Source organism: Eptesicus fuscus, chromosome 20 (genome assembly GCF_027574615.1).
Source record: "Eptesicus fuscus isolate TK198812 chromosome 20, DD_ASM_mEF_20220401, whole genome shotgun sequence".
Lineage (NCBI taxonomy): Eukaryota > Metazoa > Chordata > Mammalia > Chiroptera > Vespertilionidae > Eptesicus > Eptesicus fuscus.
Window position 1 is genome coordinate 37,180,513 of NC_072492.1, and position 24,311 is coordinate 37,204,823.

The 24,311-nt window shown below is 36.5% G+C and overlaps 1 protein-coding gene across 4 annotated transcripts in view; it reads right to left on the bottom strand.

The window, feature by feature from the left end:
• Window positions 1–24,311, bottom strand: part of GPATCH8 (G-patch domain containing 8) — a 73,847-nt gene that overhangs the window by 34,915 nt on the left and 14,621 nt on the right. For 2 of the 4 annotated variants that reach the window (XM_028157091.2, XM_054708923.1), the window contains exons 2-3: window positions 17,163–17,237; window positions 7,850–7,922 (exon numbers count right to left, since the gene is read on the bottom strand). In XM_028157091.2, coding sequence (XP_028012892.2) covers window positions 7,850–7,922; window positions 17,163–17,237 — 148 coding nt within the window. Of the gene's footprint in view, window positions 1–7,849; window positions 7,923–10,698; window positions 10,717–17,162; window positions 17,238–24,311 lie in introns of those variants that run through there. The other 2 variants (XM_054708921.1, XM_054708922.1) reach the window with 2 other exon arrangements.

Genomic DNA, 24,311 nt, shown 5'->3' on the forward strand with positions numbered 1-24,311 from the left:
GGTTAGGGGCATGTACCTTGGTTGCGGGCACATCCCCTGTAGGGGGTGTGCAAGAGGCAGCTCATCGATGTTTCTCTCTCATCGATGTTTCTAACTCTCTGTCCCTCTCTCTTCCTCTCTGTAAAAAATCAATAAAATATATTAAAAAAAAATACCAGACCCCATTCTTACTTTTTTAACTTTTGAAATATTTTAATAAACAAAAAGGAAGAACAAAAGCTGAATAATAAGGGAAATTCAAGTACAAAAATAAACCCACTTTATAAAATACAACTTTCTATCTTGCCACAGGTAATTTCATTCCTGAGTCAGCAAGCCCTATTCCCCAATCTATCTAGTGACAAGATATCTGCAACGTAGTCCCAAGAACTGACACTCTTTGCCAAAACCCTGCCTGGGTCAAAATAATTTTAAAAGTTAACAAAATATCCTGGAGGTATCAGGTTTAAATGTTAAACATTTTAGAGCCCTAAGATCAAATAAAAAGAACTGAAAGTTAACAGTAAACTAGTAAACACAAAGAACTTAAAAAGTCACGAGTCTAGAAATTCTATGCATTGACTAGTCTGTGCAAAACTAAGGTGGCATTATCATTTTCACTAGGACAACAAGATTTTCTTCAGTGGTTATTTATAGCAAAGGATTGGTTCAATGAAAAAAAAATCTGTAATGAGTTATCTCAATATGCCATAAATGTGGCTATATTCTAGGTCAAATCATGTGGTTATTACAGAAAGAATTATGTAAGAGAAACCAGCACAATGCCTGTACACTGTAGAATATGACACTAAAAGAAATAAAGAGCCATTTATAAGACAATTAAAATCAGTCCTTATTGTTGCAACAGAATAAGGGTTCCATTCATCTTGAAGGGTGAAGACACTGTACTAGCCATTCAAAACAGATGGGCTTTGCGCAACAATGTGAATTTAAAAATGGTTAAGATGGCCCTAGCTCGTTTGGCTCAGTGGATAGAGCATCAGCCTGTGGACTGAAGGATCCCAGGTTCGATTCTGGTCAAGGGCACATGCCCAGGGTTGCCAGCTCGATCCCCAGGAGGGGGTGTGCAGGAGGCAGCCCATCAGTGAGTCTCTTTCATCATTGATGTTTCTATCTCTCTCTCCCTCTCCCTTCCTCTCTAAAATCAATAAAAATATATTTTAAAAAAATGGTTAAGATGGCCCTGGCCCATGTGGCTCAGTTAGTTGGGCATCATCCATGTACCAGGAGGTTGCCGATTCCATTCCTAAGTCAAGGGCACATGACTGGGTTGTGGGCTCGATCCCTGATTTCCCCTGGTGGGGGATGTGTAGGAGGCAGCCAATTGACATTCTCTCTCTCCCTCTCCCTTCCTCCCTCTCTAAAAATCAATAAACTAGTCTTTAAAAAAATAAAAACATATGGTTAAGATGGTAATTTTACTTTTTTTACCACAACTAAAAAGAAAAATTCTCTTGTATGTATTTTATAATTATTATTTTTTATTGATTTTAGAGGAGGGAGGGGTGGCGGCAGTGGAGGGAGGGGTGGGGAAGGAAAGAGAGAAAGACAGTGATGTGAGAAACATCTATTGGTTACTTCCTGTACTCGCCCTGACTGGGAATTGAACCCATGACCTTTCTGTGTACAGGACCATGCTCCAACCAACTGAGCCACACCGGCCAGGGCTCTCTTGTATTTAAATGAATAATGGATTTATGAGTTATTGTGTGCTTATTCTATACCTGTTACCATGGAGATGGAGGTAAATGATGGATAAAACCTAAGTCCTCTTTTCAAAGAGCTCAACGTTTAAAGAGTACCCAAATTCTAAAGTATTCTTAAAATATTAATAATAATTTTCTATCACTCCTGTCTTTCTCCAGGTTCTAGCTGTACTTAAAAATCTCTGGTGCTTACAATGGAAAATTCTGGGATTCAAACAGATTAGCTAGCCCCTAAGAAATGCCTCCAAATTTTAATTCCTGTGTGCCTGAACTAAGAGAGTAACATTACAATGCTCCCAGGCATCTCTGTATGGGAAAAAGATGTTTCAAATAGCAGAGAAAGATCAAATCCAGTCTTCAGACTTTCTTATGAGCAATCATCTCCATTGAATTCAACCCAACCCTTAAAACTATGCAAACCAAAGGAACAAATTCTATCAAGAAGTTATTTCTATTTCTATTTCTATGCCCCCCAAAACAGGTTAATGCTTACTAATAAATATTAATTTGAAATATACATATTAAACATCTCATTTGTGTCACCACTGAATAGAATTTGTATAAGTATAATTCAAAAAGCAAAGGTTTTGTAGAATGAAATGTCCTGCTTCACACCCTGTCTTCTTTTCTAAATATATAACTTGTTTTTCATATTTTGGTAGCATTCTAATGAAAATACGTATAGCCTTTTTCTTTAATAAAATAAATTTCTTATAAAACACACTTTTTACTTTGAATTCTTTTGATGTTTACATTTGATCCTACTTTAAAACATCAGTGCTTCTATATGGAAGAATGAGGAGATTCCATGTATCTACTAACAAAGTTGTGATGTAGTTGCTTGCTTCCTTGTTCTCACATTCTGAGATTTTTTCACTTGTAAAATCATTCAAGAAATAAATTGAAATGTCACATGTTTAATCTGCTCTGCAGCCCCCACTATACCTTTAACTTCACAATTATACTGCATTCCATTTATTTGTTACATTTGTCTCCCTATTAGACATGAGCCTCTGGAGGGCAGAGGCTATATATTAATCCTTGAACTCCTAAGAATTAGTACGGATCTGGAACATCCTAAGGATTCGATAAATGTATGCAGAATAAAAAACATATGAAAAGCAACAATAGATACATGTAAATGCATAACAATTATTAGCACTTAGGAGTTTATAGTCTAATGAAGTTAAGAGATACATAAAACATAAATTATACAAGGCAGAGCATAAAAATGCCACAAGAAAGAAATATCCTATATAATAAAAGCCTAATATGCAAATCGACCAACCGACGGAACAACCGGTCACTATGATGTGCACTGACCACCAGGGGACAGATGTTTAACGCAGAAACTGTCCCCAGCCCGCAGACCCCAGGCCAGCCAAGGCAGGTGCAAGTGGGGGTGCCCCGATTGCCCTGCCAGTTGCCCTACAGATGGGCCCTGATGGCTGGCCAGGCCTAGGGACCTTACCCGTCCACGAATTTCGTGCACCGGGCCTCTAGTAAAGTATAAGAAAAAAGTAAGCGATGAAATGACAGTATTTTCTTTTTCCCTAGAGACGAATTACCAGCCAACCCTAAAAATGAGGCCAAGGTTCTTACTGCTCAATCTAGCCTCAAGTTTCTAATGAATATATACAAATTTATATTAATTGTGAAGAATATAAATGACTGCTTCAAGTGCCCTAAGGTAAAAATATCATATTCAAAGCTATCTCCAATGTTTTGGGCCAGAATTAACTACTGTATATGCTTCTCTTTCTCTCTCTCCCTCCTTTCCTTCCTCTCTCTCCAAAAATCAATGGAAAAAATGTCCTTGGGTGAGGATTTAAAAAAAAAAAAAGGATTTACACTAAACCCAGGGAACAAGGTTTTGCTAGACATATATAAATTGACTGTACATTGTGCTTCATTGTTTTGTTTTGTTTTTTAATATATTATATTGATTTTCCACAGAGAGGAAGGGAGAGGAATAGAGAATTAGAAACATTGATGGGAGAGAAACATGGATCAGCTGCCTCTTGCACACCTCCTACTGGGGATGTGCCCGCAACCAAGGTACATGCCCTTGACGGGAATCGAACCCGGGACCCTTCAGTCCGCAGGCCGACACTCTATCCACTGAGCCAAACCGGTCAGGGCTGTGCTTCATTGTTGATTTGTGTTATCCTTTATATTTATACCTCCCTTTCCATTACCATTGCTATCACTATATCTTAGACCCTTAACTCAAACCCAAACAACTTTTTCTAAATGGTTTTCCATCTTCATCTTCAGACATACTTTGACCAGATTAGTATTTAACTTGTAACACAAATGTTCTGGTTGGTATAACTGAAAGAACAGCTCACAAATCAGAATATTTGGAATTGGTTTCAGCACTATCTCTAACATATTTTGGAACCTTAAACCTAAATTACTTCATCTGTAAAATAAATCTTGATTACATTATCTTTAATATTTCTTGCTATAAAGTCTATACCTTTTCTCTGATCAAAAAATGCTCTTGCCCGGATGCGGTGGCTCAGTGGTTGAGCGACAGTCTATGAACCAGGAGGTCATGGTTTAATTCCCGGTCAGGGCACATGCCTGGGTTGAGGACTCAATCCTCAGTAGGGGGCATGCAGGTGGCAGACGATCAATGATTCTCATCACTGATGTTTCTATCTCTCTGCCTTCCTCTCTGAAATCAATAAAGATATATATTTAAAAAAAAACTGCCCTTGGCTTACAAAATAAAGTTCCAAATTGGAGAGGCCTTAAAGGCTTCCACATTCAGTCTACTAGTTAACAGTGTGGGTTATGGAGTCAGAAAGACCAAAATTTGAATTCTGATACTGTCATTTACTGATTGCTTATTCCTTTTTTTAAAATTTAATTTTTTAAATTTCTTTATTGATTAAGGTGTTACATATGTGTCCTTATCCCCTCATTATTCCCCCACCCCACCCCAACTCATGCCATCACCCCCATGTTGTCTGTGTCCATTGGTTAGGCTTATATGCATACATACAAGTCCTATGGTTGATCTTTCTCCCTTACCCACCCCCCATTCCCCTACCTTCCCTCTAAGGCAGTGGTTCTCAACCTTTCTAATGCCACGACCCTTTAATACAGTTCATGTTGTGGTGACCCCCAACCATAAAATTATTTTTATTGCTACTTCATAACTGTAATTTTGCTACTGTTAATGAATCGTAATGTAAATATCTGTGTTTTCTGATGGTCTTAGGCTCTACAGCAGCGGTTCTCAACCTGTGGGTTTCCAGGGAAAGGGTTCAAGAGAATGAGATTGTCAAACTTGTTGAAGGTTTAAAAACTGCAGGGAAAGGGAAAAAGCCTCCCACTACGAAGATCCTTTTGCAGATAAATAGTGGAGGTGATGGAACTTCAAGAGAGAAATGCACCTTATGATGCATAAGAAGCATATACAAATCAATGAGTCAAAGGAAATTATGCTGGTCAAGACTGACTCAAGGCCCTCAAAGCTGGACTGAGCTGGCCTCTGGCCCTATTCTGGTAATGGCCCATGGGAGACAATGTATAATCAGTTTTTCCTTTGGCCTAAAATTTACATGTCTAATTTGAAATAGTTTTCTTCGTGTTTTTAATATTTTTTCTATTATGACATCATGCAGCAGTCCCAGAAACCCCGCTGCTTGATGGAAGGGCAGCAACACTGCCCTCTGGCTTTTTAGTGCAGAGCAGAAGCCTCATTTTGATTGCACAAGGATGCAATGCAGCAGTGATAACCTCTAATTTCAGAACCTCTTCTTAAGACAGATTGATGTAAAAGAATCTTGTTTCCTCTACTATTGGTCTTGGAGAGGACAACAATCTGTCGCGACCCACAGGTTGAGAATTGCTAGCAGGGTCGCCTAAGACCATCGGAAAACACAGATATTTACATTACGATTCATTAACAGTAGCAAAATTACAGTTATGAAGTAGCAATGAAAATAATTTTATGGTTGGGGGTCACCACAACACGAGGAACTGTATTAAAGGGTCGCGGCATTAGAAAGGTTGAGAACCACTGCTCTAAGGTTTGACGGTCTGATCAATACTTGTCTGTCTCTGGATCTGTTTTTGTTCATTAGTTTATGTTGTTCATTATATTCCATAAATGAGTGAGATCATGTGATATTTATCTTTCTCTGGCTGGCTTATTTCACTTAGCATAATGCTCTCCAGTTTCATCCATGCTGCTGCAAATGGTAAGAACTCCTTTTTTTTATCGCAGCTTAGTATTCCATTGTGTAGATGTATCACAGTTTTTTAATCCACTCATCTGCTGATGGGCACTTAGGCTGTTTCCAAATTTTAGTTATGGTGAATTGTGCTGCTATGAACATAAGGGTGCATATATCCTTTCTAATTGGTGTTTCTAGTTTCTTAGGATATAGTCCTAGAAGTAGGATCACTGGGTCAAATGATTGCTTATTCTTTGGCAACTTACTAAACTTCTCTAAACCTGTTTCTTTTTTTTTTTCTTTTTTAAAAATATATTTTATTGATTTTTTACAGAGAGGAAGGGAGAGGAATAGAGAGTTAGAAATATCAATGAGAAAGAAACATCGATCAGCTGCCTTCTGCACACCTCCTACTGGGGATGTGCCCACAACCAAGGTACATGCCCTTGACCGGAATCGAACCCGGGACCCTTGAGTCTGCAGGCCGACGCTCTATCCACTGAGCCAAACCGGTTAGGGCTAAACCTGTTTCTTGTTTTGCAAAATGGGAACAACAGTAATTATCTCACAGACTTGTTGTAAGATTTAAATGAGATATCTGTTAAGTGCTTAGCACATAGTAAACACTCAACAAGTACTAGATTTGTGCCTAGTCGAACAAATTTCCCATTGCTGCCCTCTAGTTATGGTTTCAAAACTAGTCCTGGCAACCTAGAACTTTACTTCAACCAAAACAACTATAGTTTCTCCTCCTCCTCCCCTTTATATATTAAGGTTCAACATTTTAAAAAATTTTGGAGAGATTCTTATGCTAAAAAAATAAAGTATAAAATCCACTGTCCCATGGGAATTCTCTGATCCCGCCAGCCATATCTACTCTTTGCCAAATATAATCAGCTTATATTTGGTAATAGCTATTATCCTCTCTAAGACTTCACTATGAAGTCTTCCCTAGTCATCATTCCTCTGAGTCCTTTACACACACACACACACACGTTGATTAAGACTTCCCATTACGGAAATCCATTTCCAAAATGCAAATAATTTGTCAACAGTAGCACACCTCTCCCCAAAGATCCCTTTCTACAATGAAATCCTTCATGACAAGATGTAAAAGTACGATTCCCCATCATTTCTGAAGTAGTGTTCACATGTACAAAGAATAAACAATAAAACAAAAACAAAGAATAAGCAATAGCTCTTGAATGTCAGAGAGCAAAAAAAGATGAATGAAATTGGCTGGTTTCCAACTAGCAAAAACTCGGAAGTAGAAATATTAAGTAATTTGTTTTTATCCAAATGATTAGTATAGTTAAATTAAAAAAATAAATGCAATGGAAACTTTAAGCCATACATTTTCTACAGTCTGATCAGAACCTGAGAAATGGCCTCTCTGCTCAGAGAACCATAAAAAAAACCTCTATTTCCATTTATGTTTCATATAAAATGGGTTAATTTTCTCTCTACTACTACATAGAGTATGACTGCCAAGAAAAAAGAGCCAAGGCAATAACCAGCTATGGGGAGAATGGGGGAGGGGCAGGGTAGCGGAAAAATTAAAACCTGCTATTGAATGGTTCTCTTTAAAATACTGAAGCCACAATACAACATCACTAAACGACACAAATATCCTGCTGCTATGTATTTCTTTTATTCCATTCACTGACTACTTCCACCAAAAAAAAATTAAAAACAGGTGGAGTCATACACAATATTTTTTACCAGAAAGTATTCACGACATAGCAGCTTACTCTTACAAATTATTAGCTTAATAGTGACTTAAAATACAGTTATAGGAAAAACAGACTATTCTGGGGGGGGAGGCGGGGGGGAGAGGTATGGAGAGGGGGAAGAAACAAAGTTTTTTAAAAAGGACAACAAATATATTCAGGTACAAGATCTGCATCAGAAACACTGTTTTCTTTCTTTTTGTATATTTAAAAAACTTACCCTGAAGAGATTTTCCCAATCCCTGGCCCAGCTTCCACCCATGTTTCTGGAGTAAGCGATGTCCAATATTATCCTGACAGACAGAACAGAAAGACAAACCAAAAATATTCCAATAATATATTCTTCCCTTCCTAGTGACATTTAAACAGGTGATGAGCAAGAGATAAGTCTACATATATGCATGCAAAAAGGTGCTAATAATAGGGGGTAAATGTGCCCAATAAAGGGACATTAATGTAAAAAGAAATGCTGGCTAGTATTTCATATGAAAATAATATAGGGGGTAAGGTCCTTTCTGATGGTGTGCTGGGCAACTTTGGTACATAACGTTTTAAAAAGGAGAAAAATGGGAAGGGGTAAAGAGGGAAGAATACATTTATGAAGTTTAAAACTAACATTAAAAAAGCATAAAATCAAGGTACTTATACAATCATATCCACCACCTAGACAGCACCACTTTAAGATTTTTTTTTAAAGAAAATCTATGTTGTGTTTAGTTATTTTGTTTGTGTGTCAGGCTTTCATGGTACAAAGTAAGTTGTAAGTGTAAGACTGCCCCACCACTAGAAATGAAAACACAATCAGAGCAAAATCCAGGCTAGACTTGATTGGTTTTTATATATATATAAAATGTAAATATTTAACTAGCATGCAGCCAATATTAAACCGAAAAAAACAGTGAGGTTAGTAAAACAAGAAATTAAATTGATTAAACAGAAAAATAAAATGAGCTCAAGCACAGACTGAGTGATGCATTTCAACATGTAATCTAACAAAAATGCTAAAATGTTAGAATGAAACAGGCCTAGCAGTAAGTTAACAGTAAAGAACCATTAGTGCATGTAGGGGGGAAAAAACCAATATACATAATGTCTCATCTTCCTAAAAGCACACCAGAAAAGGTATTTCAATATAAATTGTATGAAAAGACACCAGAAACAACAATTAAATGTCAGCTTTTGTGTAAGGAGTCAAGATCTTAGAAACCTCTGCATACCTTTGTCCAATTCTTTGCTTTTTACAAATACTGTCCAGTATAGAGACAAAGCTAAAATAACCATTAACTGTGTCAGATAAAATGATGCTGCTTATCCAGAGGAAGACACTTAAAAATTATTTTAAAAGTGTTCTATATCTACTAAAGTTAATTTATAGTACTAATCTGATATCACCATTTAAAAATAATCTCATTATTTCCTGAAATCAATTTATAAAGCTAACAAAACCATATATCTCTATATAAAAATCAAACATACATATGGAACTGCTTTTTATCTTTAGCTCCATATCAATGATAAAATGCTCTTTGGAGTTATAGAGGAAAGAAAAAATTATTGTATGGTTACCTTCTCTGACAGAAAGTTAGAAGAGGAAGATTAAGGCTCCCCAATGTTTGTTTGTTTGTTTTTAAAGGACAATTTCCTTCTACAAGTTTATGACAGCATACCAACTGGAAAACTGGGCTGAGCAGCTGATTACTTCATTGATGGGGGAAAAAAGAGATCAGGAGAGCCCTGGCCTGTGCAGCTCAGTTGGTTGGACATCATCCCATGCACTGAAAGTTGCTGGTTCCATTCCCAAGTCAGGGCACATACCGGGCTCAATCCCCAGTAAGAGGCATGCAGGAGGCAGCTGATTGATGTGTTGCTATCATATCGATGTTTCTCTCTCTCTAAAAAATCAATTAAAAAATCTAAAAAAAAAGAGAGAGAGTGAGAGTGAGAGAGAGAGAGAGAGAGAGAGAGAGAGAGAGAGAGAGAGAGAGAGATCAGGAGACTTTTATAAAAACAAAAATGAAGCAAAAGATAATGAGCCTGGCTGGCATGGCTCAGTGGTTTAGCATCGACCTAATGAACAAGGAGGTCATGGTTCTATTCCCAGCTGGGGCACATGCCCAAGCTGTGGGCTCAATCCCCAGAGTGGGGCATGCAGGAGGCAGCCGATCAATGATTCTCTCTCATTGTTGATGTTTCTTTCTCTCCCTCACTTCCTCTCTGAAATCAATAAAAATATATATATTTTAAAAAGCAATGAAAAACTTGTTTCTAAAACAAGATACTACTGCTTTAAAACACACACACACACACACACACACACACACACACACACACACTCACACTCTCTCTCTCTCTCTCTCTCTCTCTCTCTCTCTCTCTCACACTCAATTATGTTACACAAAAGGTCCCTAGAAATTTTTTTGCTAGGAACTGAACGAATTAGAAAATGCTATTGCTATGTGTTATCCAAGGTGATAACTTCCATGTTATTAAACATCACAAACATTTACTCTAACACTGCTGCCTCTTCTTCCCTTCTCTCCTCACAAATGAAATGTCAGGGAAAGCATCCCCTTAACCAGCACTGAGTGCCTAAGTATTTATAAATAATCTCATTGTAAAGAAAACAAGTAACAATTAAAGGTCTTAGTACAAGCAGCGTTAGCAATATATGAAAAGGTAAAGAGACCTTTATTATACGATTATGAAAATAAACTTACCTGTACATAAAATCTTTATTTTATATCATAACTCCTACAACTAAATAACTACAGAAAGGACAAAGAAAGCAGAATGACTCTAAGATTAAGTAGTTGATTAAATTATTATTTAGTCTTTTAACAGGCTAAAGTTAGAATTGTACTTGGCACAGAGATTCAGGGTATTAAACCATGCTGACAAAAATTGCTGCCCCCTTTTTTTAATTTAAAAAATCTCAATCTTTGGCTAAGTGGAGATGAGACATTATGCTGACTGTGTTATATTATGAATGCACTAAAATAAACAGACAGATGAAGCAGTATGCTATTTCCAAAAGCAGTGCAAGTGGAGTGAAAGCATTTCCATACGAACCTGGCTTTAAAAACTGGGCTGTCAAAAGAACAGTTAAATGTAACACAAAGTAAGAAACTGTCCATTCACTAATGGTCGTTTTTTTTTTTTTTTGTCTTGTTTTCAATTCACTGCTTGCAATTAATGTATATACTAAAGAGTGAAAGCATAAGTAAATTCACGAGTCAAGACCAGCTGAGAGGTTCAAGAGCAGCGTGTTGTGACTGACAACAGTGAAAGGAAAAGCAAATGTTAAAGGGAGAAAAAAGAAAAATTTAGGGTTATACACATTAGCACCACTTTTACAAAACCACTCAAGATGGCTGTCACCTTCTCAAAAAAGCTACTGATACAAAATAGTAGTGGCCATTATCTTCTAAAACTTTAGGTGAAAACTTTTCTTTAATTAAATCTACTTTCCCAAGTATGACTAGGGAATGAAATGCCTGGAACTATATTAAAATTATTTTTTATATTAAAATTATTAATATGCTAACTTTATGTCCTTGTGTTTATAACAAAGGCAACAGAAACAACAGACATATATCCAAGAACCTCTTAGGTCCACCAACCTCCTAAATTTAGTGACTGACTAATAGTGAAAATCTGGACCCTTCCTATCATTCCAGACTACCTGCGTTTGGAGGAAAATAGGAAGCTCTATGACTCTGCAGAAAGGACCAGTATTCAGTACGGTCTCTTTTTCTACCAAAAAAAAAAAAAGAAAAGAAAAGAAAGAAGGTTTTATAAACACTTGTCAAAAAACCAATAGGTTTAAGGGTGATGGGTAGCACAGGAAGGCACACCAAGAAGCCTTATACAAAGTAGAACAAAGCAGACTTATCTACATCTGAAATGATAAAAATGTTCATGGAACTTTCACTGTAAAAGAACAAGGGATTCACCAAAACCGGTTTGGCTCAGTGGATAGAGTGTCGGCCTGCGGACTCAAGGGTCCCAGGTTCGATTCCGGTCAAGGGCATGTACCTTGGTTGCGGGCACATCCCCAGTAGGGGGTGTGCAAGAGGCAGCTGATAGATGTTTCTCTCTCATCGATGTTTCTAACTCTCTATCTCTATCCCTCTCTCTTCCTCTCTGTAAAAAATCAATAAAATATATTAAAAAAAAAAAAAAAAAAAAAAAAGAACAAGGGATTCAATCACCAGCCTGTGAAAATAATTAATCTACTTTCTCTGTTTAGGGCTGTGATTTTGTCAATTATTCTCATGGATGTTATTTATAGCCCAAACAGGTAATCTAGACATAACAAAAGCAATGAGCACTAAATTTAACTTCTAAAATAGTAACAATTACTATTTCAGTCACTAACAGTGACTAAGTATCTTTCAGTTTTTTATTTTTTAATAAAATATATAATGTGGCCCTGGCTGACGTGCCTGTTTGGTTGGTCGTCACCTTATGCACCAAAAGTTTGCTGGTTCGATTCCCAGTCAGGGCACATGTCAGGATTGCAGGCTCAATCCCCAGTAGGGGGAATGCAGAGGTAGTCAGTCGATACTTTGCTCTCACATCCATGTTTCCCTCTCTCTCTATCTCACCCTTTCTCTCGCTCTAAAAATAAATTTTAAAAATCTTAAAAATATATGTATTATTTTTTTAAAGAATATATAATTGGGAATTTAATTATAATCTCATAGAACAAAAAATAAAGGGAAATTTTTTCTTTTTTTAATACAGCTGGCTTATGACTAACAAGGGGGCATGACAGCCTAATTTCAATGCACATGGAAGAACTACAGGGAAATACTAATTTTAAAATAATTAATAAAGCAACTGAATTTTGTTCAAGGGTGGTAGATAAAAAGCTAGTTTTCCATAACCTATTAGTTACTCTGTATGCACAAGACTCCCAAATGGTGGCAGGGTGGCATTTTCTTTGATTAGGCATGAACAGTTCTTCTTAATTCTAGTTAAAAGGTCTGAAGCTGAGCTGAAAACCCAAACTATTTTTACCTTAGTTAGCTTTTAAAACTTTTTTTTCTAGTTCAAAACTTAAATGTATATAATTGCCCAATCTGTGTGGCTCAGTGGTTGAATGTCGACCTATGAACTAGTAGGTCACAGTTCGATTCCCAGTCAGGGCACATGCCCAGGTTGCGGGCTTGATCCCCAGTGGGGGGTGTGTGCAGGAGGCAGCCAATCAACAATTCTCTCTCATCACTGATGTTTCTACCTCTCTCTCCCCCGCTCTGAAACCATATAAAAAAAGGGGGGGGAGGAGAGACACACAAACGTAAGTGTATCATTAAAACGCTACATTTTTATCCTTTGTTCCCCTCCAATATATGTGTGAGGATATAATTTTTAAATAAGATCTTTGAAAGAAAAATGTATTATAAACAACTACCAATATGCTGAAAATACAACAAATAAACCAACAAAACACCCATTATTAATTGTTTCAGTCATTCCTCAGCATTTCTGTTTATTAACTATCAGGTAGAAAATTTTCCCAGGAAACTGCTCTGCTTCATAAAGCTATATACCATTCAAAGTAACAATAATTATTTTGGCAACAGTGACCACCAATCTGTATAACAGGAGTTTGCCAAAACACACAAAAATTTACTTTTTTGTATGGGGCTCTTTCAAAATTTTTATAGCAAGAAATAGAATATTAAATCATGTCTCAAGAGAAATTATATAATTATGCCAATGACTGGATGAATATTAATTTCACATTGAATTTTCTTTTAGTTGACAGCCACATTCAATTTATAACATTTAGTCTATATTAAACAGTGACAAAAATGGTTAAGTTTCTTGAGTGGATTGTAAGCTTTGCTGATTGTGTATTAAAGACTCTATAAGCAAAAACCAAATGCTACTAGGTGAACCCATGCAAACAAGTTGTAAAAATTCCCAAAAACAAAAAATCTATAGCTCACTACAGATGACACAATGAAGACTGGAGAGAAAAGCCATATAGTAATGCTACACCATTCAGCTCCAAGAAGCACATTATTTATAGTGCAGTCCACATATGGTCACTGCTAAATGTCAAATCAGCAGTCTTAACAGAGTTACAGTTTGGAACTAGTGGAGTCCACAGATCTAAACAGATATTTAACAGGACAAAAACCAATTATACATAGACTTCTAAAACCCTAGTGAGCAAAACGAACATCAGCAACTGAACTTTAAAAACTTAAATTAATTTTTAAATCTTGCTTGGTCAACCTGACAACTATAAAGATAGGATTTTAATCAGTCAGGTAGAAAAAGACCAACTAATGGTTGATGGGTAGTTTTACTTCCAACTGCAACAATGACAACATATCTTAAGTCTATGATGCAGGCATTTTGCCTTATGAATAGCTTATAATCAGTCTCCCTTCTGATCTGTCATCTTCTTTCTATGGTAAAGGTCATAAAGGACCATACATCCTAAATCACACCGATCAATTCTTAGAACTATGATAAAATCCTAGACTGGGCTATCTATGGTTTTAGATTAAGTTTTATTTGTTTTCTAAATATTTTATCTTTAAGTATGTGATGGTCATCATTATTATGGCTGGGACCTAAAACTTTCATTAAGCAATAACTTAAAATTCAAGCTTTAAAAAGTTTTTGTAATAAGGGTAAAATGTTAATAATTTCTACCTTCTCTCTAATTCATACTAGTATTATCAAGTTATCTAGTGGTTCTTCCATAATTTTTTAGAACGTTATTTTATTCTTGACTAGAAATTTTATTCAAAAATATTTAGTTGGTTGAAATATAACTTTATAATAAAGATTATGAAATACTTTACCAATGTTAGATTTTTTTAAGTGTTTTCAACATTTCCTGATTGAAATGAAAACTCCTGTATCATTTCATTAACAAATCTAAGCTTCACAAGTTTACTGAAAGCATAATGCATTATTGCATCTTTGTGTTTCATTTCCCATCTTGCTGGTTTGCAACAAATTTACCCTATTACAAAACAAAAAAAGCTTTAATCCTATACTCACAATAACCCTTCAAACAGGCATATTCTTGGCACAAACCTGTGCAGACTTCCACGGTTACCAGCTGCTGCAGATTACCTTTGTTAAATAAAAAAAAATGACTAGACCTTTAGCTCCTGCAATGATCTGTAGACTCCCAAAGCTGCATATTTCCAGCCACTTTTGAGTTGCATGCTGTAGCAAAACAGTCAGCACCTCTCAATAGATATTGCTGCAGAGAAAGATTTTAATTCAGCAGATAGATACTCTTTCTGTGTGTTAAAAGCAACCATTTCCCCCCTAAGAATAAGACAACTCAATATACTCAGCCAGTCATAAAACTAATATATACGTACTTGGTGGGGATTCCTTAGGTTAGAGAGCACTTCTTTGTTGGGGGGTGAGGGGAGACATACCACACTTAATGCCAATCATTTTGAGTGTCTTTAAGAACTTAAAATTTATCTCCAAATGATTTGATAACAGAAATAAAATTCCCCTATCTTATGTGTCCCGCCTTTATCTAGCATAATGTAGGCTATGAAGCTCCTCTTCCTCCTATCTAAATACCACAGCACAAAAATGCATATATTTACATATGTATTTTGGGAGTAAATTTATATTAGAAGTATAATTTATTAATATATATATATCTCTGATCATACACCTATTTATTAAAAAATTAAATATCCAGTCTAAGTGCTATATCATTTACTATTTTAAGTGGAGAAGACACTATTATTTAATAAATAAGGCATATATTAATTCCACTGTTACTCACTGACATTACTCAACAATGATTATTCAGTCAGACTATCTTCTGATAGTGTTATCCCTATGACATGTGCTAGAAAAAATCCTGGACAGTGTGAGAGGAAAAAGATCATTAGTCTCACATGCCAAAGGAATGAATGTCCCAAAACCCTTAAAATTAGCCCTAAAAGAAGGCTTCAAAAATGTCATATATTATTTCATTTATTGCTTTTAAAAAATCTTTGTTGAGTAAAGTGATAATAAATACTAGGCTGCAAATTTAGTCTAATTAAATGTCCTGCTACTATTAAGAAAGAGTACCCACAGAATTATATTAATCAACCATGTAGAATATGGTACTTGGGCCTGCTTCTGACAGTTCTCTGTTCTTAAACTTTGACCCAAAGAAACATTTAAATTAAAATAGAAAACTGATACAGAACAAGGCAAAAACTTCAGGGATTATTTAAACTGAGCAAAATGGGCTTGGCATTTTATCCTAAGTCTAAACACAAGACTGGGCTTTTAGTACAACATCAGATGTGAATTCTCCCTCTGCAGCATTATCACATGCGTCATCATTTACTGCCATGCCTAAGTCTAGCATCATGCCAGCACGTTAAGACAGAAGGTACTATATGCAGTGTTCACTGGACCAGAAGAACAGAAATAAAGGGAAGTGGGGGAGAAAGAAACCCTAGAGAAGAAATTAAAAAAAGGCAGACCGTGCAATACAAACCAGATCATGGCTGCTTAGCTAATATGGGCCAACTGCTGTGGAAGAAAAATGTCGAACACCCCAAGTTGTGTAAATTTCTGTAAACATCTAAACACACACACAAACACACAACACCAACCTAATTTAGGAACATAAATATATGTTGATCCTTTACTATGTTACAGTTGTGAAAATAAAAGCTAAAGTTACAATATCTGTGGCTCTCTAAATTGCCTCCTTTTCCTGAGGGAGGTGAAAAAGCTATTGTTTTTTTAGAGAGAGAGAGGGGATGTCTTGACGGTTGTTATCAAGATTAAGATTCCCTCTTTGATTATTTTTCATTCAAGCTGAACTCACCGAACCCTTATTAAATATATATACCCTAGCAGAAATATTAAATAATGACAAGTTTAGACATTTTAATAACGGACTGTGTATTTTGAAAATAAAGGGCTTCTCAAAATGGAAACAATGTTCAAAAATTAAGGTTTTAAAAAATTTAAGAGTCAAAAAGAGAAATCTCCTTGTTGTATTGCTTTGCTATCAATCTCCAAAACTAAACTGTGTAAAGAGATAGGATAATTAATTTTTGACAAAAACCAGACATCTCTTAAGCTACAGAAACCAAATTTACAATGTTTTACAAAGTCTGTCTGGTAAATAAAATGTGTTAGTCTTTAACTATTCCTGATAGAACATTATATGATTGCATTGCCCAGGAAAGGTGAAGCTTTTAAAGGATCAAAATACATTTTACTCCTTTATTCAATTTATCAAAACACTAAACTTTTAACTTGCTATCTTTAACAGAATATCAGTATGGGCCAAATGATATTTTTTTCATCAAAATTATAAATTACTTATAGATTTCAAGACTGATAATCCAACATATTAAATTATATCCCAAATTCTTTTTGATTACTGTCAGACATGCAAGAAAACAACTCTAGACTGTACTATAAGTTATTAATAAGTTTAGCTTCATTCACATCAAGTGTCACACGAACACTACCTAACTAACTAGCTTTGACCCAAAATTAAGCACTGATCATCTTACCGATTCAATAGGCTTGTCAAGTGATGCTTGTTCAATTTCCAAATGTCCTTCTTCATACTGATCAAAGTGATTACCCTGAGAAGAAAAGAAAAAAGACTATTTTTTCAAAAGCAATCAAATGAGGGGTTATTTATAACTTTTCATTCTTTTGTAGTAGACAAAGCTGTGGCACAAATTCAGACTTTTAAAACATCTAAACAATTTGTTAGGAGTATAGTAATATGAACTCTTCTTCCAATGGCAAGCATTGAAATTGTTAACTAAAACACTACCAACCAACCATTGGGATATTGGCTTTCTTAGACTGACCATATTAGGAAGACTACAGAATCTTAAAAACAAAGGGCCATATTATATTTTACTTTTCATAAACAATCTTGTACTAAAGAAAATATATCATAGTAATAGAATGCAAATAGAAACCAATATTATACTGTTCAAAGTTGATAACATTGCTTTTTACTGAAACTGTTAAAACATTCCATTTTCAATCACCAAACTAAACTCCCAAGATTCAAGGAATTAAAAAACACAATCTCTTGACAAAGTATCTCAAATGCAGCTATTCCTCAAATGATTTGCCAAGAGATAAACAAGCCTGTATAATGCCATATTTGACCATAATCAGGCAAGTCATCACTGCAACTGAAATAAACCACAACAGCTGAACTGAAGATGAAGATAGGTTCAGGCAGCTTGAGGTTCTCTCTCATCAGAAAGGAAGAACTAGTAATTTGGCTTTAAATCAGAATATCAATTTTCTGGTTCCCTTCTTTTTACAAAGTAAAGGGCATGAGGATCTGTGAGTCCTGAATTGACCAAAGTCAAAAGACTAGACTTCAGTTTAGCCCAGTGGTCGGCAAACCGCGGCTCGCAAGCCACATGCGGCTCTTTGACCCCTTGAGTGTGGCTCTTCCACAAAATACCACGTACTCTAATTTAGTTAATAACAATGTACCTACCTATATAGTTTAAGTTTAAAAAACTTGGCTCTCAAAAGAAATTTCAATCGTTGTACTGTTGATATTTGGCTCTGTTGACTAATGAGTTTGCCGACCACTGGTCTAGCCTAAATTAATTCAGAGTGGAATGGTATGACAATTTGAATGTTAACCTAACAAAAAGATACTTTGCTTTTTCAAGGCAAACTTTTAGTTGAATAAATACTTTAACCATAGAGAGCTGTAAAATACTTGGCCACACTGTATCATAAATATATGCTTACTTGTTTCTCTCATCAGACTGTGAAGTCTTTTAGGACAAGAACTGAGTCTTGTTTACCTCTTCCAACCCCCAAAATTCAATATAATGGCTAAACATTAGAGAATAATTAGGTGCTAAAATGTATGGTAGTGAAGAAAAAGTTCTGGAACTAAAAAATTTTTTCAAAATCTTTTTTTAAAAATTTCTTTATTGATTAAGGTGTTACATATGTGTCCTTATTCCCCCATTATCTTATATATCAAACATAACAGGCCACAAACTAAGCTCACTTTTTGCCAGTCTTCTCAATAAATGACACTAGCCAAAACCGGTTTGGCTCAGTGGATAGAGCGTCAGCCTGCGGACTCAAGGGTCCCAGGTTCGATTCCGGTCAAGGGCATGTACCTTGGTTGCGGGCACATCCCCAGTAGGGGGTGTGCAAGAGGCAGCTGATCGATGTTTCTCTCTCATCGATGTTTCTAACTCTCTATCCCTCTCTCTTCCTCTCTGTAAAAAATCAATAAAATAAAATAAAATAAAATAAAATAAACCATGCATTTAAAAAATAAATAAATAAATAAATGACACTAGAGTCACTCTTTTGCCACTGAAAAGTTAGCTATATATACATTTAAAAGGCAGCTACCAATCATTCACAATGTAACTTCAACTATAATAAATTTTAACTTAAAAAACTGATCAATTCTGATGGGAAAAATAATAATGAACGACAATGAGCCATCTGGATTCAAAAATTTTAATCAAATGATCGTTTCAATCAAACCAACACCTTTTACAAATTAAAAAGTAAAAATACCTTCCTGGTATTTTCACTAATTCAGTCTACAACAGAGATTTGTTTAGAGAAGAAGTTAAGAGAGAAACTCAACTTTAACAATTTATTCCTATGATCCTGCTGAACAGGACATTTGTAGAGCTATCTTTTGAATACCTGTTAACAGGTAACAGGCACGGTGTCCTTCACAGGCTTCATCTCAATTAATGCCCACAATGACCAAACAAGGAAGGTATATCATTCATTATTTCCATTTTCAGATGTAGAATTCAGAGGGTGTAAGAAATTTGCTCAGTTACTTAAATAGTTAATAAAGAAGCCCAAATTCCAAATTCAAATTGTTATAACTTCATACTTCATGCTCTTTCTTTCTCTTATGCTACTTTGTGACTTCCTTTTTTTCCAGGGGGAAAAATGGCCAGGGAAGGAACACTGGGAGACGAATGTCACATTTTACACAGTGATTACAAATTTAGAATGCAGATGAGATTCACCACAGCATTTCTCTAATATATAAAAGAAATAGAAACAAATGTCCAATAGGGGGAGAGTTTAATACTATTCTATTTGTGCCACAATTAGGGAGCCATAAAAGTTTTTAAGCTATATAAAAATATGTTAATTTTAAGTTAAATACAAAGGGGAAAAAATAAAAAATATAACAGAAGTAATCCTATTATTTGCAGATTTTTAATATTTCCTACAACTTTTGTGATATTATACTATGTTAGTACAGTTTTGCTAAACCTATATAATAAAAGGCTAATATGCAAATAGACCCAACGGCAGAACAATCGAACAACGGATCACTATGACGTGTGCTGACCACCAGGGGGCATGTGTGGAACGTGATGGGCGTCAGCCATGGCAGGATGGTGGAGCAGGTAAGTGGGGGCACCAGACCAAGGTGAGACGCTGGTCGCTGTCATTGGGGGGAGCCTCTGGTGATTACTGAAAATTCTTTGCTCCCGCACGTTGCAGTCCCATCTGGTGCTCACACCTGCTGCAGGTGCCAGCCCTGCTCACACCCGCTGCCAGCATTGGAGCCACCGCTCACACCCGATGCCAGCACCAGAGCTGCTGCTTGCACCCGCTGCCGGCGCCAGCCCTGCTTGCACCCACAGCCGGCGCCAGAGCTGCCGCTCGTACTCGCTGCTGGCACCCGGCCCAAATGGCCCGAGGGCTTCTCCACCTCTCCCTGCTCCTGAGGGGTGACCGGGGCAGCAGCCACCACTTGCTCCCACTGGTGGTGCCAGCCCCAATCACTCCGCGCCATCAGCGGGCAGAAGTGGGACCGGCACTGTCAATACATGGGAGCGGCGACAACACGTAGGAGCGGCGGCGGCAGGACCAGGGCCATGGTGGGAGGGGCTGGGTGGGGGTGCGGAGGATGGGCCAAGACCTGCCCCTGTGCCCACCAGAGCCGTGAGGCCCACAGTTCCTTTTCAAGGTGCACGAATTCATGCACTGGGTCTCTAGTATTATTATACTTAAAATCTTTTATTGAAATATGTTTACTGCATGTAACATTATATTTAAAATCATTTTTCTTGAAATATTGTTTGTTCCATGTAAAAAACAAAAAACTGCAACACCATTAAAAATAAAATTGGAGAAAAGATCTAAACTGACACCTCACCAAAGAAGATATGCAGATGGCAAATCAGTATATGCAAAGATGATCACATCATATATCATTAAAAAACTGCAAATTAAAATGAAATACCACTACATATTAGGATGGCTAACATCCATAACACTAACAACATCAAATGCTGACAAGGATGTGGGAGCAATATTAATTCTCATTCCTTGCTTGTAAGAAGGCAAAATAGTACAGCCACTTTGGAAGACAGTTTGAGAGTTTCTTATAAAACTAAACATACTCTTACATGATCCAGCAACTGCATTTCTTGTATTTACCCAAATGAGTTAAAAACTTATGTCTACACAAATATTCACAGCAGCTTTATTCATAATTGCTAAAATTTGTAAGCAACCAAGATATGTTTCAGTAAAGAGATGAATTAACTGTGGTACATCCAAACAATGGAATATTATTCAGTGCTAGAAAGAAATGAGCTATTAAGCCACTAAAAGACATGGAGGAAACCTGATTACTTACTAAGGTGTAAGAAAGAAACCAATCTGAAATGGTTATATACTGTATGATTCCAAATACAGGGATGGGCAAAGTAGGTTTAGAGTTGTAATACAAATAAATAATGATACAAGAATAACTCTGTTTTGAGTACTCACAACTGTAAATCTACTCTGCCCACCCCTGAATATAACATTTGGAAAAATATAAAACTGGAGTGGGGTGGGGGCGGAGAATCAGTGGTTGCCAGGAGGGAAGGAAGGAGATTTTTAGGGCAGTGAAACTATTCATGCTCCAAATGAAGGCTTTTATATTAAAAAAATTAAAAGTGTACCTAACAAACACAAAATAAACAAATCAAAGTGTTTGCTTTAAAAGATTAAATATACATAAAAACTAGAAACAGAGTTCTACTGTGCTATATATACAGGCACTTATGGTAAATAAACTTTAGAAGTTTTTAGAAACTGTCAGAGCTAAGAAGAGTCTAAAGAGACCTAACAACTAAATTTAATGTAGTATCCTGTATGAAATCCTGGAATAGAAAAAGGACATTCAGGGAACACTAAGACTATCTGAATAAAGGCATCTATATAATAAAAGCCCAGAAACCGTTATGGTGGACCGACCAGAAAGACTGGTCACTATGACGCACACAGACCACTAGGGGGCAGATGTTCATCGCAGGAGATGCCCCTTGGTGGTCAGTGCGCTCCCACAGCTGGAATGCAGCTCAGCCAGAAGCCTGGCTCACGGCTGGCGAGCACAGGGTGGTGGCGGGAGCCTTTTCTGCCTCTGCGGCAGCGAGCAGTTCCAGATTGCGAGAGGGCGCAGGCTGGGCTGAGGGACTCTCTCCCCCACATGAATTTCATGCATTGGGCCTCTAGTAGAATAATAATAATGTATCAATACTGGTATATTAGTATGGTAATAAATGTGCCATACTAATTCAAGATGTTAATAATAGGGAAAACTGGATACAGAGTATATGAGGTATATGTATATAGAAACTCTGTACTATCTTAGCAATCTTTCTGTAAATCTAAAACTGTCCTAAAATAAAAAGTTTATTAAAAAAATAAAAAGTTCCAGGAAGGGTAAATACCACTCCATATACATGTACAGCTTCTTTTAGCTTTATAAAATACTTTCAGAAACCTTATCCCAACAAGCTTGCGAGATAACTCAATACATCAGGTCCTCAAAAAACATCATTTTGTTCAAAGTCATTTCATTATAACATTGATGAGATGCCATAAGAACTTAACTCTTGTTCATATCAATTAGCCTATGGCAGCAATTTTCAACCCTTTTCCTCTCAAGGCACACACAAATTACTAAAATGCCATGGCACACCAAAAAATATACTATTTATGTTTTTTTGCTGATCTAACAAAATCTATAATAAAAAAAAGTGTAATATGCTAATTAGACTCGCCATCCTTCCAGGCGAAGCCAGGGCTGCAGGGAAGCCCAGGTCCCGGGTGCCTCACAGCGGCTGGAGGCAAGCCTGGGTCCCGGTTAGCAGAGGAAAGCCCGTGCCGACAGCTGGGGCAAGGAAGGCCTACTCTTGCATGAATTTCATGCATCAGGCCTCTAGTAAATAAATTAAAAAGTGTAATTTTGATTCATTCATACCAGATGACCACTGTTGTGCTGGCTGTTGTCATTTTTTAATTTGACTATCTAAGGGAAAAGAGATCAGTGCCCCTAACTAAATAGTCAGGTACTGCATGTTTTAAATTTTTTTTGTGGCACATCAATGTGCCTCGTGACACACCAGCATGCCTCGGCACACTGGTTGAATATCACTGTGGTTTCTTCATAGGTTATTTTGCTGAACATCCCAGAACCTGTAGATAGCGTTCAGCGAGGACTCACTGTATAGAGTTTAGGGACTCTTTTTATCACTGCTATTTTACAAATAAGCAACACAGAGATTGTCACTAATTCACAAAAGCTTCTGATTCTTAGTACCATATTCCCACTGTATTACACTATACAAAACCCAAAGATTAAAAAAAATAGTAACCTTGCTTCCATGATTCTGAAACAATATTCTCTATAGAAAGCAGAGATAGTAAAAACCTAGTTATCACAAAAGACATGGACAGCCTGGCCAGCATGGCTCATTCAGTGTTTGAGGTTGACCTGTGAACCTGGAGGTCACCGTTTGATTGCTGGTCATGCTCGGGTAGCGGGCTCTATCCCCAGTGGGGGACGTACAGGAGGCAGCTGATCAATGATTTTTTTCTCATCATTGATGTTCCTATCTCTCTCTGTCTCTTCCTTCATCTCTGAAATCAATAAAAATATATTTTAAAAAAAGACATGGACAGACTGAGGAACTATTACAGATTAGAAACAAAAAAATAACTAAATGCAATCAATGCCATAAGAACTTAACTCTTGTTCATATCAATTAGCCTATGGCAGCGATTTTCTTAGATGGGATCTTAGAACACAAAGGGGCATTAAAGGAAAAAGTGGTAAAATTAAAAATAAGATCTATGGTTCAGTTAATATTATTGTACTAAACTCAATTTCTTTGTTTTGATAATTATGGTTATTGTATAGATACGGCTGTAGGGGAAGTTGTGTGAGTGGTAAACCAAAACTATATACTATTTTTGCAACTATGCTATAAATCTAAAATGAGTTTAAAATAAAAACAAAAGACTTTTTGTTATGGGATAATCTCCACTCATATTATTCAGAGAAAAATCAAAGTACTGAAAAATACGTTTGCATATATCTCTGAAAGAACAAACATGTAATTAGAAACAGTGGTTGTTTTTGAGAAGGTTAAGTAGTTTACTTTTTGCTCTGAATCCTTGTATTCATCTGTCCCTTTTAAATGCTGTACTGGAAAAGCAAAACATAAAATTTAAAAGAGAGGATAAAAAATAAATATAAAATGTGATTTCAACCCCAAGCGCACAAAGTATAGAAGTAGTAGCCGAAGCCGGTTTGGCTCAGTGGATAGAGCGTTAGCCTGAGGACTGAAAGGTCCCAGGTTTGATTCCGGCCAAGGGCACGTACTTTGGTT